Source organism: Bos javanicus, chromosome 4 (assembly GCF_032452875.1).
Source record: "Bos javanicus breed banteng chromosome 4, ARS-OSU_banteng_1.0, whole genome shotgun sequence".
Lineage (NCBI taxonomy): Eukaryota > Metazoa > Chordata > Mammalia > Artiodactyla > Bovidae > Bos > Bos javanicus.
In genome coordinates, this window is record NC_083871.1 from 47,710,804 (window position 1) to 47,730,989 (window position 20,186).

The window sequence follows — 20,186 nt, forward strand, 5'->3', positions numbered from 1 at the left end:
TCCTATGTACACTGTTTATATTATATAATTTCTTCTATGACTGCTTTGGTTTGTCTCTGAAACAACAGACCCTTCATCCCACCCCAAAACCATGATACCATTATCACTCCATGACAACTAATACTTCCTTTCTTTCATTTGTTATTTGGCTACGTCAGGTCTTAGTCACATCATGTGGAATCTTTCATTGCAGTGAACGGATTCTCTTGTGGCATGTGGGCTTCAGTAGTTGTGGCCTGCTGGCTTAGTTGCTCTGTGACGTGTGGGATCTTAGTTCCCTGACCAGGGATTGAACCCTTGCCCCTACATTACAAGGCAGATTCTTAACCACTGGACCACCAGGCAGAAGTCCCAATGATTTCTTAATAGCAAGTCATGAGTTTAAATTTCCCAAGCTGATTCATATTTTTTAATCCTAAGTATTTTTTTCAGAGTCTGCACATTACATTTAATATAAAATTTGTTAAGTCATGGGTTTCTCTCCATAGCCCCACACTTCTCATTTATTACTGAAGAAACTAGGCCATTTGTCTTACAGAGATTCCCATATGGTGTTGTGTGGCATAATTCCTCTATCTGTATTTTCTAAAGAGGCTGGATTAAACTCTGGTTTGTGTTTTCATCACTTGTTTTGTCCTGTTTATTTGTGTGAATGCCAATTTTTAGTTGACTCTCTTGTTATGATGTTAAGATGAATTAGTGGGTTCAGGTATTGTCAGCCTGAGCTATCCTTTAATTTCTCCATTAGACTTTCCTCTAGTGGTTTTAGCAGCTATTGATGGTCATGACTTGGTTCCAGTATTTTATTAGAGGTTGGGAAATGTAGCATTCTGTCATTTCTTTGTTTATTACCTGGAATTCTCCTGTGTAGAACTTTGTCACATATCCATTTTGGTTAGCCTGAGGTATGGTTCATAGGAGGCAACAGTATAAATGCTTGGTTCTTTATTTTTCTTTACCAATTTTTAGAATAGCAAACTAGTTTCTTAGTATCTTCCAGATTTAACAATTGGATTATTTTTAGCATTATTGTAAATTAGGTTTAATATATTTTATGTTTTCCATCTGTTTGCCTTTATTTTTTTAATACTCAAATTGTCTTGTATTTAGCTAATGGTAGTCTCAAGTGGGGGAGAAGGCAATGGTGACCCACTCCAGTACTCTTGCCTGGAAAATCCCATGGACAGAGGGGCCTGGTGGGCTGCAGTCCATGCGGTCGCACAGAGTTGGACATGACTCAAGTGACTTAGCAGCAGCAGCAGTCTCAAGTGGCTTTCCTTTTTTTCCCCCTTGACCCTTACAGTTTTTGATAGTTTGTTTTCTGGACACAATATTTCAGGATAAGTTTGTACATTTCCTGCCTTAATTGTGGATTCAGCCAGTATATTATCTCCAGGGAAACTTAGTTCCTTGAATGAGAAATAATACTTACTAATCACATTCTGGTAACTGGGGACCATACTTTCAAGATAAGGAATTTAAAAAAACTTGTTTTAACTTGAGATATAGTTGATTTACAATTAATTTCTGCTTTACAGCAAAGTGACTCAGTTATATATATAAATTTTTTCTTCATATTTTTCATTATGGGTTATCACAGAATATTGATTTTAGTTACCTGTGCTATATGATAGAACCTTGTTTACCCATTCTGTGTGTAGTACTTTGCAACTACTAACTCCAGACTCCCTTTCCTCCCTCAGCAAATACAAGTCTATTCTCTCTGAATCTGTTTGTTTCATAGATAGGTTCATTTGTGTCATATTTTAGAGTCCACATATAAATTACATCATATGATATTTGTCTCTCTCTGTCTGACTTACTTCACTCAGTATGACAATCTTTAGATCTGTCTATCCATGTTACTGTTAATGGCATCTCATTCTTTTTTATGGCTGAGTAGTGTTCCATTGTATGTTTATACCATGTCTTCTTTATCCATTTATCTGTTGATGGATATTTAGGTTGTTTTCATGTCTTGGCTATTATGAATAGTGCTACTGTGAAGACAAGGGTACATGCATCTTTTTGAATTATAGTTTATCCAGATATATACCCAGGAATGAGATTGCTGGATCATACACCAACTCTAGTTTTTGTTTATTGGGAAACCTCCATACTGTTTTCCATAATGGCTGCACCAATTTATATTCCTACCAACAGTGTAAGAAGGTTCCCTTTTCTCTACACCCTCTCCAGCATTTACTATTTGTAGACTTAGGTAAAAAAATTTTAATAATGAGAAAAGAAGCTGGCTATGTTAGCCATGCTAGCAGAAAGGAAGAATTCAACAAAGCAAGGCAAAGCAAGTGTGAGGTCCTTACAAATAGTTTAGGATATTGGGGGGAAACTATATTCCTTGCTGTGGCAGGAAGATGAGAATCCAGATTGTCATAATGCGACAAACACTTTAACTGTGTCATTATTTTGTACTCATAACAAGAAAAGTAATGTTCATTAAAAAAGAAAAGAAGCACGAAGAAGTTAGTAACTTCCCAAGGTTACATAGCTAATAACTGCTAAGTCAAGATTCAAATGTGGGCAGTCTGGCTTTAGAGTTTGTTTTTAACCCAGATTTTATACTGCCTTCACCCTACCAAGCATCAGTTTTCTAAAATGTTAAAAAAAAAAAAAAAAAGGAAAAAGGCAGTAGTAATAGTATTTACTGCATAAAGTTATTGTGAAGGTTGAATTTAAGACTCAATATAGTATTTAGCATATAGTAGCACATGCTGAGAAGGACATGGCAACCCACTCCAGACTCTTGCCTGGAAAATCCCATGGACGGAGGGGCCTGGTAGGCTTCAGTCTGTGAGGTCACAAAGAGTCAGACACAACTGAGCTACTTCACTTCACTTTCATGCATTGGAGAAGGAAATGGCAACCCACGCCAGTGTTCTTGCCTGGAGAATCCCAGGGACGCGGGAGCCTGTTGGGCTGCCATCTATGGGGTCCCACAGAGTTGGACATGACTGAAGCAACTTAGCAGCAGCAGCTGCTGCAACCTCTCAACAGATGTGATTTTATTTTCCTGAGTATAATATAGAAATTAGTATAACAGCCCATATAACAACACATTTGCTCCTATTACAGTGTACCCACTAAATATTAGTATGAAATCTAAAGGAAGTCTTATCTATTAGTATCAAAATCAAAAGGGGATAAATTGAAACCCGAGGGTAACTATAAAGCCAAGAAACTATAAGCAGAAATGTTATTTCATGAGCTTATAAGGCCTCACTTGTGGCTATTTCCAGGTCTCAGAAAGTAGTTGGAGATTTGTTTTTCTTATCATACATATGCTTAAAGAAATGTACTGATGCTTTCTCAAATGCTATCCAAACAGGGAAAAACCTGAAAGCATCCTAAATATTGACAGGGAGTCAAATAAACTGTAATTCATTCCCGAAAGGGAATAGCATGCAGTCATTAAAATGATGGGCAATATCTAATGATAGAGAAAAAGGTTCATTACATATAAAGTTTGTTTAAACAATGCATTGTGCATGAGTCTATATCTGTGCACATACACATAACAAAAACTAAAAAGGATATGCATCAAAATTTTAAGTGGTCACCTCTGAAAAGATGACAAAAGATAATTTCTTTTTCTATTTGTATCTCATGAATTTTCTACAAAACAAAACAAACAAAAACCCAAGATATAGTGTAGTAACCAAGAGCTCAATCCTTCAGCAAATGCTGATGGCTCTATTTATGAAATATATTCAGAACTTGTTAACTTTTCCCACCATCATCACAACATCCTCATCTAAGCCACTATTACTTCTTGCTGACTTATATGCTAACAGTCTTCTAAGTCGATCCTCTACTTCAGAGTCTGCCTCTTCTTCAATCTATTTTCCACATCAGCCATGCCATCTTTTAAAAATAAAAGGCAGAAAACTTTATCATCTGCTCAAAACTCTCCATTGGCTTGAGTTCTCTCCAAATACAATGTTTATATAATGATCTACAAGATCCTTTCCTCCTTTAATACTTTCGATCTCATGTAGCTGCTTTTTCCCCTGCCAAACCTCTTTACACAAATGTTCTCCCTGTTATTCTTTAAAGACATGGAATAAACTCCTTCAGAACCTTTGTATTGACTATTCCCTCTGCTTGGAACACATGCTTAGCTTCCTACTTCACAGCTCCCTGTTCCAATGTGACCTTATCAGAAAAGCCTTTTCCTAACCACATTATGTTAAAAAACACTGCCCGTCCCACTCCATGCAATCAGTTCTATTTGTACTGATCTATTTTTCCTCCATTGTAATGAACAGTGCCTGACAGCACTTCATTATTTGTTTGTCCATTTTTCTCTACAATGTAAACTCAAAGAGAGCAGGCATTGTTTTGCTCAAGGTTACACACATCTAGCAAACAGATGGAATTCAGTGCAAGTCTGGTATCAAAACCTATCCTATACTGTTCAACACTGACATAATGCCTCCCATGGATTAATCCAGAGCCTTGAATCAGGCCACCCATAATCAGGATCATAACTATCCATGGAATTTTTTTTCCATGAAGAAAGATATATGAAAAGGAATTTATTTGTATATATGAAGAGTCTGGTATAATGTCCACACACAGTTTGGTATCTTTAGTTAAGAGTTAAAAAGTTAAGAAAGAAGAATACTATTTCAGCATAAATATATATGAATATACAGTAAGAACACAAGGCCAGGAAATGAGTCCTGGGGATATATCCATATTTTGAATTAGAAAAAAGAAATAGGACACACACAACTTAAAGAGGCCAGAAGCAGACTTGTGTGTAGAGACAAACTGTATCTAACAGAGCTGGCTTTATAGGGCCCTAAGGAAAGAAGAATGGTGGTTTTAAAGATACATCCACAAACTCCTTGATACTCCTCCCCTCAGGAGGTAGAGATTAATCCCCACCTACCCCACTTAAATGTGGATAGAACAGTGACTTGCTTCTAGTGAACAGAATATGGTAGAAGGAATGAGATGTCCTTTCTGAGATTAGGTAATAAAGAGACTACAATTTTTGTCTTCATTTCTCACTCCCTTGAATCATCTGCTTTGGGGGATACTACAAACTAAAAGAAAGTATTTGTAAAAATGATACAAATGATTAGTATTACTAGCATACAGATCTAGGACAGACTCTTGCTCATCCATACTACATGACAAGCATAAGAACGTTCACAGTAATATTGTTTATAATATCAGAATATGGGGAGAGGGGAAGCAACAAGAAAGCAAACAAAATATACAGTACTTGTGGCAGAAAGTGAAGAGGAACTAAAAAGCCTCTTGATAAAAGTGAAAGAGGAAAGTGAAAAAGTTGGCTTAAAGCTCAACATTCAGAAAACGAAGACCATGGTATCTGGTCCCATCACTTCATGGGAAATAGATGGGGAAACAGTGTCAGACTTTATTTTTGGGGGCTCCAAAATCACTGCAGATGGTGACTGCAGCTATGAAATTAAAAGACACTTGCTCCTTGGAAGGAAAGTTATGACCAACCTAGATAGCATATTGAAAAGCAGAGACATTTACTTTGCCAACAAAGGTCCATCTAGTCAAGGCTATGGTTTTTCCTGTGGTCATATATGGATGTGAGAGTTGGACTGTGAAGAAAGCTGAGCACCGAAGAATTAATGCTTTTGAACTGTGGTGTTGGAGAAGAGTCTTGAGAGTTCCTTTGACTGCAAGGAGATCCAACCAGTCCATTCTAAAGGAGATCAGCCCTGGGATTTCTTTGGAAGGAATGATGCTAAGGCTGAAACTCCAGTACTTTGGGCTCAGAGTTGACTCATTGGAAAAGACTCTGATGCTGGGAGGGATCAGGGGCAGGAGGAGAAGGGGACGACAGAGGATGAGATGGCTGGATGGCATCACCGACTCGATGGACATGAGTTTGGGTGAACTCCGGGAGTTAGTGATGGACAGGGAGGCCTGGCATGCTGCGATTCATGGGGTCGCAAAGAGTCGGACACGACTGAGCGACTGAACTGAACTGAACTTAAAATGAGAAGTTACATGGCAATGAAGACGTACAACTAGAGCTACCTACATCAACAAGGATCAACTGTAGAAACCTAACATAATTCTTTTAAAAGCTCTGTTTACCTGGAGAAGGGAATGGCTACCCATTCCAATATTCTTGCCTGGAGAATTTCATGGACAGAGGAGCCTAGTGGGCTACAGTTCATGGGGTCACAAAGAGTTGGACACGAATGGCAAGTAACACTTCTTGTGTACATCACTCCTGCCACTATCTTTGTTCAGGCCCTCACCATTTTTCCTTGGACTAACCCAACAGACTCTTCACTTTTAAACTCATTCTCAATGCCATCCATCTTTTACTGTGGGCTCTAGAGCTGCAGTGTCCATTAAGGGGCCATAAGCCACATGTGGCTACTGAGCACTTTAAAAATGGTTAGCCTGACCTGAAACGGTTGTATGTGTAAAATATACCATGGTTTATGAAGAGTTAGTATGAAAAAAAGAATGTAAAATATCTCATCCAAAACTTTATACTGATTACTTGTTGCAACAATAATATTTTGGATATATTGGGTTAAACAAAATGTATTATTAAAATTAACCTCCCCTGTTTCTTACTTTTTTAGTGTGGCTAGTAGAATGCTTAAAGTTACTCTATGGCTGGCATTTGTAGTCTGCACTGTGTTTCTATGGTACAGAGCTGTTTAGAGTGACATCATACAGATATGAAATAAAAATCTGGTTGTGTCATTCCCATGGTTAAGAGATTTCCTGAATGGCTTTCCAGATACAAATTTAAGAAAACATATACAGCCCGAAGTTCTTAATATGGCATAAGAGGCAGGGCTGAGAGGCATAGCCTCAACATTATCTTTCTAGATTTATACACTGTACTCAGTGCAAGGGCCTATACAATTCTGTCATATTACACTGTATACTTCCTGTTCCTGAAACACACCAAGTATTTATGTCTTGAATGTATGTGTTTTTTCCTGCCACGATTTCCCCTCCATCCCTACCCTGCATCTCTAACAAGCTCATCCGTTAAGGCCCTGTCCGATTCCTTGTGGTGGAAATATTCTGACTACTGGGCTGCCACAGACTTGAGTTCATTACTTCTGTTACAGGCATTTTTCTTGTGTATCTTGCTTATTAAAAAAAAAAAGAAACAAAAAACCCCAAATAATAAAAACTAGTTTCCCACTTAAGACAAAAATTAGTAAATAAATGGCACACTGTACCACAGCTTATTGCTTTTAAGATTATTGCCTTTACCTCTCCCTTGGCAGACTGTCATATCTTTGCATGTGTCCTTATTCTTGGGTTTTCAGTGCTTACCTAGCAGAAGGCCTGACATACACCAAATGCTCACTAAATAACTGCTTAACTAAAGGGAAAAAAAATCAATACTCAATAATGTACAAATAAAACAATATTTCAAGTCTTACATACTCATCATTTCAAGTTTGTCATTTCGTTATGAGGATAAATAAATGTCATGTCTGCCATTTTGGTCTTTATCTTATAGGAAAAAAGGGATGAGGTACACACTTTTTACTAAATGAAATACAAACAATCTGAGGGTAAGCTATCCAACCATCTTACCTTTCCCTGCATTGTACTAGAACTCTGATTACAATTAGAACGTGTAGCCCACGGGTGAAACCTGACCTGAAAACAGATTTATGGTCTTCCCAGTATTCATGAAAAATGTGAATCTGTTGTATTTTATTATCAGCGTGCTGCATATAAAAATTTGGATTTCCCACATGGGAATGGGGAAACAAAGTTATGCAACATCAGACCTACATTCCCATAAAGTGACAGTCCCATGGAAATGAGTGACAGATGACACTTAAGAAATGGTATATGCTTTCCAGATTGCTGTCACTTTCTATCATCTCTCCACCCCTCAGAATGCATGTTAGCTACCAGTAATCAATGAATTATATTATTCTTTCTTCTTCCAAACAGCTTGTAATACTCATTTACTTTATGAGGGGTTCCAATATGCACTTCAGTTTGTACTTCTAGTCTAAAATGAGTAGTAGTGATATGCTGATTTACACTTCCTTGCCACTTATGAAACTAATCCCCGCCCCCATTCTATCCCATTAAGAATGACTGAAACCGCTGACATGAAATTCCACTTGTAGAGTAATGACTAAGAATCCAGGCACAGGATGAGAGCAAGCTTCTGTTCAGGTCAAAAGGTCCCATATTCATGATGACAGTCTGAAGTTCCACTTACCTCTCTGCCCATTGGACCCACATTAGAGACACGACAGATGCCTCGTTGATTTAGATATTTGTAACTCATACATACTTCAGACTGGCCCTCTAGAATATTACTCTCTAAAGTAGACTGGAGTACTCAATTTAACTGGTGTACAAGAAGAAAATGCGTCTATTTATATCTACTCTTAGACTTAAGAAAGTAAAGCTTCATTAAATTTAATATACTGCTGGAACCCATGTTGGGCCTGTATGTCAGAGAGTCAGATGTTCGGACAGTATGTGGGGTATCCTGAAGGTAAGGGAGTCCCATAACACAGGACAGACAGTGATACCATCACCCATTCTTCTACTTCAGAGTTCATGTGTCATAATGTGAGTGTTCATGGCTAAGTGACTTTAACTATTTTAACTATTTACTTTTAACCAAACTAACCTTCACAAAATGGACTGGTGGCTTAAAAATGTCTTCACGGAAACTACTCAGTGACAATACAAAAACTCATGTCCAAGAGCATTAATACTCTTTGTGAACTGGATTCATCAGCCACATGACCAGGTTAAAAAAAGATTCTACTTCATCAGAAAAAGTTGGGGGAAGAAAATTATTAGACAAATACCTGAAATAAGGGTTTTTTTAAATTTGAATGAAATTTAACGAGAGTATATAATATGCCTTAAGATAACGACATAGTAAAACATGCATCTGGGGCTTTGTGTATAAAATCTTATACTGATAGTCAGCCAGAGTCCCAGTTCCAGCTCCTACTCCCGGACACTGCACAGCTCACAGAAGATCCTTCTGGTGAACATTGGTACTCATCTAATTTATGGATATGTTTTACATGTTTTTAGTTGCACGGTCCTCTCTGCTATTTCATGATTGAGCTGTTCAGGAAAATTATATAATTGAAATCTTCAGAAACAGACCTAAAACTATACTGTAAATGAAGGTCTATGTCCAAAATCAATGCATGCTGTTTTACTAAATCAAATGACCATTCAGTACTTTAGATGAACTATCATAGCATGTCTGCTTTTAGTCCGTCAGATTAGATGCCTAGAACCAAGTTACTGATTTTTCTAAGTCAAGGTCTGAAGCATTTATTAAAGATATTCATTTTTAAAAAACATTTTGTTACTGATGTTGATATTTCAGTTTATTTCCACTGTGCACTGAGCAGTAAAGTCAGTTTCAAAGTGCTTCAATTTCACTTTTCTGTTATTTCCATCTGTTTGAAAAGTACAATCACAGAAAGTTCTAAATAGCCTGCTGCTACTGCTAAGTCACTTCAGTCGTGTCCGACTCTGTGCGATCCCATAGATGGCAGCCCACCAGGCTCCCCCGCCCCTGGGATTCTCCAGGCAAGAACACTGGAGTGGGTTGCCATTTCCTTCTCCAATGCATGAAAGTGAAAAGTGAAAGTGAAGTCGCTCAGTCCTCCGACTCTTAGCGACCCCATGGACTGCAGCCTACCAGGCTCCTCCATCCATGGGATTTTCCAGGCAAGAGTACTGGAGTGGGGTGCCATTGCCTTCTCCATTGTGGATCCCAAGGAGTACCAAAGACTCTTTCAAGGGGTCTGTGAGGTCAAAAATATTTTCACAATATTATTACAACATCATTTGCTTTTTACACTATGTTGACATTTGTGCTGATCGACACAAAAGCACTGATGGGTAAAACTGCTAGGCTTCAGTAAGAATCAGCAAAAGCATCAAACTGTTAGTTCATTGCCATGCACTTGCAGTTAATGAAAAAAGCTAGTTTTACTTGGAAGTGTCTTTGATGAAACAGAAAATTACTTTTATTAAATCCTGACTCTTGCGTCTTCTTAAAATTCTGTGGGACGAAACAAGATGTGCAAATACTTTTACTACTGAAAAGACAAGCTAAGGGCTGCGAGTAAATATTTGCAAACAATGCAACTGACAAGGGTTTAATTTCCAAAATATACGAACTGCTCACACAACTCCATAACAAAAAATAACCTAATCAAAAAATGGGCAGAAGACCTAAATAGACATTTCTCCAAAGAAGACATACAGATGGCCAATAGGTACCTGACAAGATGTTCAGCTTCGCTAATTATCAGGGAACTGCAAATAATGTAGTATCACCTCACAGTAGTCAGAATGGCAGTCATCAAAATGTCTACAAATAATAAATGCTGGAGAGAAGGTGGAGAAAAGGCAATCCTCTTATATTATTGGTGGGAATGTAAACTGGTGCAGTCACAGAGAACAGCATGGAAGTTCTTTAAAAAACTAAAAACAGAGTTGCCATTGATCTGGCAATCCCACTCCTGAGCATATACCTGGATAAAACTCGAATCTGAAAATGCTCCAATGCTCGTAGCAGCACCATTTACATGGCCAAGATATGGAAGCAACTTAAATGTTCATTGACTGATGAATGGATAAAGAAGACGTAGTCTATAAATAGAATGGAATGCTACTCAGCCATAAAAAAGAATGAAATAATGCTACTTGCAGCAACTTGGATAGACCTAGAGATTATCAGACTAAATGAAGTAAGAAAGAGAAAGACAAATATCGTAAGACATCACTTATATGTGGAATCCAAAAGTATGATACAAATAAACACTAAAAACAGAAAGAGACTCACAGACATAAAACACAAACTTATAGTTAACAAAGAAGAGGCAGGGAGAAATAAATTAGGAGTTTGGGATCAGCTACACTACTACAGAAAACATAAACAACAAGGTCCTACTGTTTAGCACGGGGAACTATAATATACTGTAATAACCTATAATGGAAATGAAAAAGAATATATGTATGTACAACCGAATCACTTTGCTGTACACCAGAAACTAAAACAACAATGTAAATTAACTATAGTACTTCAATAACAAATGAACAAACAAAAATCACTTTTACTGCATACCGAAAAACAATGGTTGTTTCCAGGCAGAACATTAAAGCAACTGAGTTCTTCCCTGAAATAGTCACTTTTTCTGACTTCAGGCTCTACTACAAAGCCACAGTTATCAAGACAGTATGGTACTGGCACAAAGACAGAAATATAGATCAATGGAACAAAATAGAAAGCCCAGAGATAAATCCACGCACATATGGACACCTTATCTTTGACAAAGGAGGCAAGAATATACAACGGATTAAAGACAATCTCTTTAACAAGTGGTGCTGGGAAATCTGGTCAACCACTTGTAAAAGAATGAAACTAGAACACTTTCTAACACCATACACAAAAATAAACTCAAAATGGATTAAAGATCTAAACGTAAGACCAGAAACTATAAAACTCCTAGAGGAGAACATAGGCACAGCACTCTCTGACATACATCACAGCAGGATCCTCTATGACCCACCTCCCAGAATATTGGAAATAAAAGCAAAAATAAACAAATGGGACCTAATTAAACTTAAAAGCTTCTGCACATCAAAGGAAACTATTAGCAAGGTGAAAAGGCAGCCTTCAGAATGGGAGAAAATAATAGCAAATGAAGCAACTGACTAACAACTAATCTCAAAAATATACAAGCAACTCCTACAGCTCAACTCCAGAAAAATAAATGACCCAATCAAAAAATGGGCCAAAGAACTAAATAGACATTTCTCAAAAGAAGACATACAGATGGCTAACAAACACATGAAAAAATGCTCAACATCACTCATTATCAGACAAATGCAAATCAAAACCACTATGAGGTACCATTTTACACCAGTCAGAATGGCTGTGATCCAAAAGTCTACAAGCAATAAATGCTGGAGAGGGTGTGGAGAAAAGGGAACCCTCTTACACTGATGGTGGGAATGCAAACTAGTACAGCCACTACGGAGAACAGTGTGGAGATTCCTTAAAAAACTGGAAATAGAACTGCCTTATGATCCAGCAATCCCACTGCTGGGCATACACACTGAGGAAACCAGAAGGGAAAGAGACACGTGTACCCCAATGTTCATCGCAGCACTGTTTATAATAGCCAGGACATGGAAGCAACCTAGATGTCCATCAGCAGAGGACTGGATAAGAAAGCTGTGGTACATATACACAATGGAGTATTACTCAGCCATTAAAAAGAATACATTTGAATCAGTTCTAATGAGGTGGATGAAACTGGAGCCTATTATACTGAGTGAAGTAAGCCAGAAAGAAAAACACCAATACAGTATACTAACGCATATATATGGAATTTAGAAAGATGCTAACAATAACTTGCAAAAGAGACACTGATGTATAGAACCGTCTTACGGACTCTGTTGCAGAGGGAGAGGGTGGGAAGATTTGGGAGAATGGCATCGAAACATGTATAATATCATGTATAAAACGAGTTGCCAGTCCAGGTTCGATGCACGATACTGGATGCTTGGGGCTAGTGAACTGGGATGACCCAGAGGGATGGTATGGGGAGGGAGGAGGGAGGAGGGTTCAGAATGGGGAACACATGTATACCTGTGGCGGATTCATTTTGATATTTGGCAAAACTAATACAATTTGTAAAGTTTAAAAATAAAATAAAATTTAAAAAAAAATACAAGTTTAACATAGCTGTATTTTTTTTAAAAAGTCACTTTTTTCATTGAATACTATTTTTACTTGAAAGAATGAGTAATAGACATAATACAGTTATTCAGACTCAGATATCTGTCAGATCTTTTTTTTTAATGAATAGGATGAGCCTTTCACTTTAAGAAAAACCAGCAGCATTTGTTGTCACTGATGTACTCTAACTTTCAAGTGATTATTTTAAAATAAAAAAATTTTTTTTAAATCTCAGCTTAAATTTCTAATACGGTAGATACTGACTGATATAACCTACATACACAAAAATTCTTTGGGGTGCTCAATATTTAGGTGTTTAAAGGGGTTCTGAGACCAGTGTTTGAGTACACTTTATTATAATAAAGCATTGCTCTGTTACCTTAAATTTCCCTTTAATGTTTTATCAGAGATTGTTATTTGCGTGAGGTAAGTGCATATGTGTATATGTTTGTGCATTCTAAAAGCACTGACTATATATATGTACATATATATACACACACAACATAAATATATATATAGTCTATGGAAAAAACATCTTGTATATCCCATGAGAGTGTTCAGAGTAAATACCGAGAGGATTCCAGGTAGAAGAAACAGAGAGCAAAGGCATGGGGTAAGTCAGTCAGTATACTGCAAGTTTTACGTGTACAGAGAGGCGATTTGTTAGGCACAAAATACCATTTGAAATCCTTTTTTTCCCTTTCTACAATAGAGAAAAAAAGTGAACACAAATGGCAAGGTTAAGAGAAAGATAAGTTTCTTAAAAAGCAGTCAGTGTCATAGACTGATAGCCTAAAAATTTAAGTATTAAGCAAATGGATGAAACAAACATCAGTCTAAGTATGCCTCATTCCCTGTATTCTGTAATACAATCTGTATTTTCTGTGGTGTTCCTCTGTGCTATATTATAAACCACAAAATTACAATAAAACATGGTCCCTGTTTACAAAAATCTTAGTGGTCTACTTGGGATGATTATTCTATATAAACTAGCACATATTTCTGAAAATATGCTGTTTAAACAAACTGATATATGTAATGCTCAAATGGTTATAGGTTTTCTCAATCATTGTTTTTCACACTAACTTCCCTGGAGAATAATTTACCCCAAAGCGATGGGGTTGCAAAAGAGTCAGACATGACCGAGGGACTAAACAATAATGCTTTTAACTGTTCTTTTGAATTTGTTCATTAATTTTAAGTATAAAATCAGAAAAAAAACATTCAAACTTGATAAATGAATCAAGAAAACCCTACTTGTTTTTAACTTCTAAGATCTAGTAGAAACATAAATGTAACAAGAAAAAAATTACATTAGGAATCTTACATTTCTGTTTCTTAAACTTGAAATTTTGGGTAATCTTTTCATTAACTTTATTAAAAGACCAATCAGAAACACAAAAGGAAGTTACTGAAAAGCCTAAGAACAGACTTTTGAGTCCAGGATATAGCAATCACAACCATGGGATACTGGGCAAGTTACTTAATTTCTCTAAACCTGAGTAACATGGAGATAACAACAGTTTTATATATATGTAATAGCTGCAGTTTAGAAGCAAGTAGAAATGCTTCTGCTTTGGCAACTGGATTTTTATCCTGTCAATAAATATTTACTGGGCACTTGCCTTCATGTCTCTGAGGCCTTCAGATTTGTAACCCCTTGAAAGTTACATATTATCCGACTGCATCTTAGTCGAACATCTTTTAGAATCTTACTAAAGATAAACTGATTTGGAGAATTATTCTGATAGTAATATTTATAATAAACAGCCTTTATCTAGATTTTATATTTGTTTGTAAACTTATTGACTATTTTTAGAAGCAACCCATACATCTTTCAACACCTTATGAAACTTTAACAATTCATTCAAAACACACTTAAAAATTCCTGCTATGGGCCTTTCTCTTCTAGAACTTTGTCTTATCCCTCTCAGCTTCTGTTTTAAACCTTCTATTCAAGTCTCTTCTCTACAGTGTACACACACATTCAATCTTTCCCATCTTTAAAATAGGTTTCCACCCAGGCTTTCCTGCTGGCTCAGATGGTACAGAATCTGCCTGCAATCCTGGAGACCTAGGCTCAATCCCTGGGTCCAGAAGAGCCCCTGGAGAAGGGAATGGCAACTCACTCCAGTATTCTTGCCTGGAAAACTCCATGGACGGAGGAGCCTGGTGGGCTACAGTCCATGGGGTCGCAAAGAGTCGGACACGAATGAGTGACTTCACTTTCACTTTCTTTCACATTGCACCTAATATTGCTGAGTACTCTTTTCTTGAAATGTCTCTAACAGTGAGGTTATTTCTCTCCATTCTCCTAACTATTCCCTTTTCCTTTGCAATCAAATATTTGCTGAATCTCCAACCTATATTTCTTTTAAATTCTAGACCTATGTATCTATAGGGTACCGCCACTTACATGCTCTAAAGAGACCACAAACTTAATATATCTAAAACCTTATTGACCTTCTACCTAAAATCTGCGGCTTTTCCTTAGTGATCTTAGATAGATGTGCCACTACTACTCCAAGTCAGAAGCTTGGCAGTCATCTTAGAGCCCTGCCTTTTCTTCATCCTACACATATATTCTTGGGAAGCCCTGGTAACTCAGCAGTAAAGAATTCGCCTGCCCAGTGTTCACAACAGCTAGGACATGGAAGCAACCTAGATGTCCATTGGCAGACTAATGGATAAGGAAGTTGTGGTACATACACACAATGGAATATTACTCAGTTATAAAAAAGAATGCATTTGAGTCAGTTCTAATGAGGTGGATGAAACTGGAGCCTATTATACAGAGTGAGGTAAGCCAGAAAGAGAAACACCAATACAGTATATTAACTCACATATATGGAATTTAGAAAGATGGTAACAATGACCCTATATGCAAGAAAGACAGCAAAAGAGACACAGCTGTAAAGAACACTTTTGGACTATGTGGGAGAAGGCGAGGGTGGTATGATTTCAGAGAACAGCACTGAAACATGTGTATTACCATATATAAAATAGATGACCAGTGCAAGTTCGATGCATGAAGCAGGGCACTCAAAGCCTGTGCTCTGGGACAATCCAGAGGAATGGGTGGGGAGGGAGGTAGGAGGGAGGTTCAGGACGTGGGGACACGTGCATCCGTGGCTGATTCATGTCGAAGTATGGCAAAAACCACCACAATATTGTAAAGTAACTGGCCTCTAATTAAATTAATTAATTAAAAACAAATAAATAAAATTCAGAAAGAGTTAAAAAAAAAAAAAAAAGAATTCGCCTACAATGTAGGAGATGCGGGTTCAGTCCCTGGATGGGGAAGATCACCTGGAGAAGAAAATGGCAACCCACTCCAGTATTCTTGCCTGAAAAACCCCACTAACAGAAGAGTCTGGTGGGCTACAGTTCATGGGATCAGAAATGAACAAACCTTAACGACTAAACACACGCAAACACACAAATATATTTTAGTTTCTAAACCTCTTGCTTTCTAATTCCACTGAGATTAGTTTCAGGCCTTCAAACGACCCTGATGCTGGGAAAGATTGAGGGCAGGAGGAGAAGGGGACGACAGAGGATGAGATGGTTGGATGGCATCATTGACTCAATGGACATGGGTTTGGGTGGGCTCCAGGAGTTGGTGATGGACAGGGAGGCCTCGTGTGCTGCGGTTCATGGGGTTGCAAAGAGTCAGACACAACTGAGCGACCGAATTGAACTGATAATTCAAACAACAGATTTCCCTTTCTTCAATTATGGCCTTTCCTTTTCAATTCATCCCCTACACTGACAAAATAAAAACTTCTAAAAGGCAAATCTAATTATATTATCCACTTGTTTATTTACTCTTGAATGAGTGAATCCACTACACACAATAGGAATTCTGGTCTTAAGTGGAAGCTGTACAATAAACAAAACAAAATTCTGTACCTGCATGTATGCATTCTCTTAAAGGCCTAGATTGTCCAAGGTTAACCCAAAGGGTCAAGAACCACTGGCTCGTAGAATAAACTCCAAACTATTCAAACTATTTGAAATCTTTCAGAATCATCTCAAACTGCCATCTCCCTCCCGATAAAGACTGCAGAGTCAACCTCAACTACTTAAGTTCTCAAATAGGGCTCTGCTGCTTCAGCTTTTCACACCACTGAACATAAGCTCCTCTTTACCTAGAAAGCCATTCCCCACTCATTCCCCAAGTGAACAAATCTTTAATCTATGAAATCCTCTCTACACCTCCAAGCAATTTGATTTCTCCTTCCTTTCACCTACTACACTTAACCTATACCTTTATTATAGTATTGGTCATACAGCATATTTATATTTGTTTTCATGTCTTTTATTAGGTCGTGAGGAAAAAAACGTTTTACTCACCATTTGTCTGTTAGTGCTTAGCACAGCACCAGTATATAATACATACTCAAATATTTGTTGAATAAATAATTCTCTACCTCATCAACAATGGATATTCTTTTCATCAGAGTCTCTGTATAATAATGAGTTGTTCAAACTGAAAGTAGTATTTTCCTAAGCTTAAAAAGGGTATCTTCCAAAAATGTCACCTATGATCACTAATAAACTTACCACTAATATTTTAAAATATTAAGAAGTTGTTTTAAAAAAGATTGATGAATAATGTAAGCACAAATATAAACAACTGACTTCATTTAAGTGAAATTTTAAATTATAAGTTTAATTATAATCCTCTAGAAGACTAAACTACTAGGTATAAGATTTTTTCCCTTAAACTTGGTATTTGATTAGCCCAGTTAAATGTGTTTTTCCTCTTGCAATATAAAATTTTTATATACTCAAATATAATCCTCTTGATATTTAAATCTGGACAGATGTTTACAGAACCCTAAATACGTACATTTAGGTGTCTTTAACATAAACGTATGTGTGAAATCAGCAGTTTTCAGAAGACACCAAGTAAAACTTTGGGGGAAACACAGGAAACTTTGCGTGTAGGAAGGAAATCAGATTGAGCATTCATTAGAAAATGTGTTACCTCCGCAGGTTATTTACAACAGGAAATCTAAGTTCTTACTCTTCACCATTTTATCACTAACATACGGGGTTGAAGAGCTACGGATGTAAATATTGCTGGCTACAAAAGCAACTTGCCTGCACACTGGACAGATGCCAGCTGCCTATTGATACGGGCCTGAAAACCAGCACTGGAATATGTACTAGGCCACTAACTCTGAAGGCAGTGCCTGGTGTATTCACTAAGCTCTCCGAAGTGATCATTACCAAGGTTGAAGTAATAAATCTGGGTTGATGTTAATGATTGAGAGTGTCCCCAGGAAAGGACTGAAAGCTGACTGCAGGATGCTGCTGCGAAATACCTAAAACAAACTGGATTCCCTAACTTGTGTTCCCAGCTTGCGATTCCTAACGTGTGTTTCAGTGGATCAGACTAACAACGCATTTTGTTTGGACCTTTTCCCCCCACCTCCGCCCGCTTCCCTGTCCCAGTTTATTTTTATCCTTTTTAACTTGGAGCCAATCTTAAAAGCATATTAAGACCCAAGAGCTCGTCAAGTCACTTGGAGAAGGCACACCAACTTCTGAGTCCGCAGAGGACAGAAATGCACTGACTGGCCCCTTCTACTAGAGGCGCAGAGGCAGCGCCTGCTGGCCTCAGCGCGACTCCAGCCCGCCGGGCTTCGGTTAGACCGCAACAGGAAGTTTTCTCTTCCCTTGCGGAAAGCTGTGAAGCCAAAGAGAAATTTGAACCCCCACTCTCCGGAGGACACCCAGACGAGAGCTTCGGGGTGTGTGTGTGTGTGTAGGGGTGGGGGTGGGGGGCTCCGCCTGGGACGGAGGCAGCCGAGGGACTCGTGATTCAACGCCGACCGCAGCGTCCCCGCCCCGCGCAGGCCCAGGCCTCGGCCTCTCTTCCCCTCCCCGCGCGTCCAGTCCCGTCCAGGCCCGTCCCCGGGGGCAAACGCGGCTTCGCGGCCCGTGCGGGGCGGGCTGCGCCTCAGTTCCCAGAGCTCCCAGTCTCCTGGCAGAGGGCGCCGGAAGGGGAGCAGGAACCGGAGCGGGCGCGGCGACGCGATTCCCAGCCTCGCCGGCGCAGGCTGCACTCACCCACTCGAGGACTTTGATGAAGCCGAGAGGCTCCTTGAGCGGGTTGAGGTTGAGCTGGAAGGAGGACATCCTCTGAGGGAAGGAGGGAAAGAGTGTTAGGCGGAGGAGGAGGAGGGGGACCGACCAGACAGAGCTACACGGCCGCGAGGAAGGGCCGGAGGGGCGGCTCCGGGAGGCGGGCCTGGGAGGCCGCGGGGCGGGGCGGCGGCGGTTGAGCCGCTTGCCGAGGCACTGGGGCGGAGACGGAGAGGGGCGGGCGCGGGAGGCGAGGGCGGACACGGGCAGGGAAGGGGCGGTGCCTCCCCGAGCAGTACCTGGCCCAGCCGGCTGATCCGCTGGCGAACCAAGTAGATGTTCGACGCCATGCTGCGTGCGCCGCGCCCCCTTCCCTCAAGTCCAGCCTCCGCGCTCGGATTCCTGCCGCGCATGCGCGCGCTCAGTCCCACGCCAGCGTAGCTGGGACAGCTGCCTCGCGCAGTGAAAACCATCCAGCGGAAACCTACGGCTTTGGCCCAGCAGCTTTATTACACTGGCTTCCCGTCACTATTCCCAATGTTTTAGCTAGGTTTATAACATTGACACAAATGAAGGCGCGATTCAAGGCTGGGGTTAAGAGACCTTTTATTAAAATGATGGAAAGTTACTGCAGAACAACGGACTTTGAGCGACCACGCTGTAACAGGGTCTCTCTCAGGAACGTGATTGATCATTCTTACGGAAATTGTTTATTTTCAAACTTACCATTGGAGTCAGGGTTGAACGATTTACAAAAAACGTTATACCTAACAGAAAAAGACTTGGTCCGATAGGCTCTTCTAACCCACCTACCCACCTCTCCTACCCTGTCAGTCAAGTTTTCTACGTGGGGAGCTCTTGGAGTCTCTGCTGCTGCTGCGGCTAAGTCGCTTCAGTCGTGTCCGACTCTGTGCGACTCCACAGACGGCAGTCCACCAGGCTCCCCCGTCCCTGGGATTCTCCAGGCAAGAACACTGGAGTGGGTTGCCATTGCCTTCTCCAATGCATGAAAGTGAAAAGTGAAAGGGAAGTCGCTCAGTCGGGTCCGACCCTCAGCGACCCCATGGACTGCAGCCTACCAGGCTCCTCCGTCCATGGGATTTTCCAGGCGAGAATACTGGAGTGGGGTACCATTGCCTTCTCCGCTTGGAGTCTCTACAAAAGGCTAATTGCTACTCCCCATTTGAGAGTCGCCTAGGTAACACCTACCTTCTGGCATCCAGTTATCGGAGCCCCGAAGAAATGATCTTTTTGGCTTCCCTAGTATCTTGGAAGTTCTTGGAGATGAAATGCTGGCCTTTTGGAGTGTATGGTAAGGGGACTTACATCAATGTACCCC

At 39.5% G+C, this 20,186-nt stretch overlaps 1 protein-coding gene across 1 annotated transcript in view; it reads right to left on the minus strand.

The window, feature by feature from the left end:
* The window catches only part of SYPL1 (synaptophysin like 1), a 29,717-nt gene extending 10,462 nt beyond the window's left edge, over nucleotides 1–19,255 (minus strand). Inside the window, exons 1-2 of the mRNA XM_061413958.1 lie at nucleotides 19,147–19,255; nucleotides 18,833–18,904 (exon numbers count right to left, since the gene is read on the minus strand). Coding sequence (XP_061269942.1) covers nucleotides 18,833–18,904; nucleotides 19,147–19,197 — 123 coding nt within the window. The 5' untranslated portion in view covers nucleotides 19,198–19,255. The remainder of the gene's footprint in view (nucleotides 1–18,832; nucleotides 18,905–19,146) is intronic.
* Between the last annotated feature and the right edge of the window lie 931 nt (nucleotides 19,256–20,186).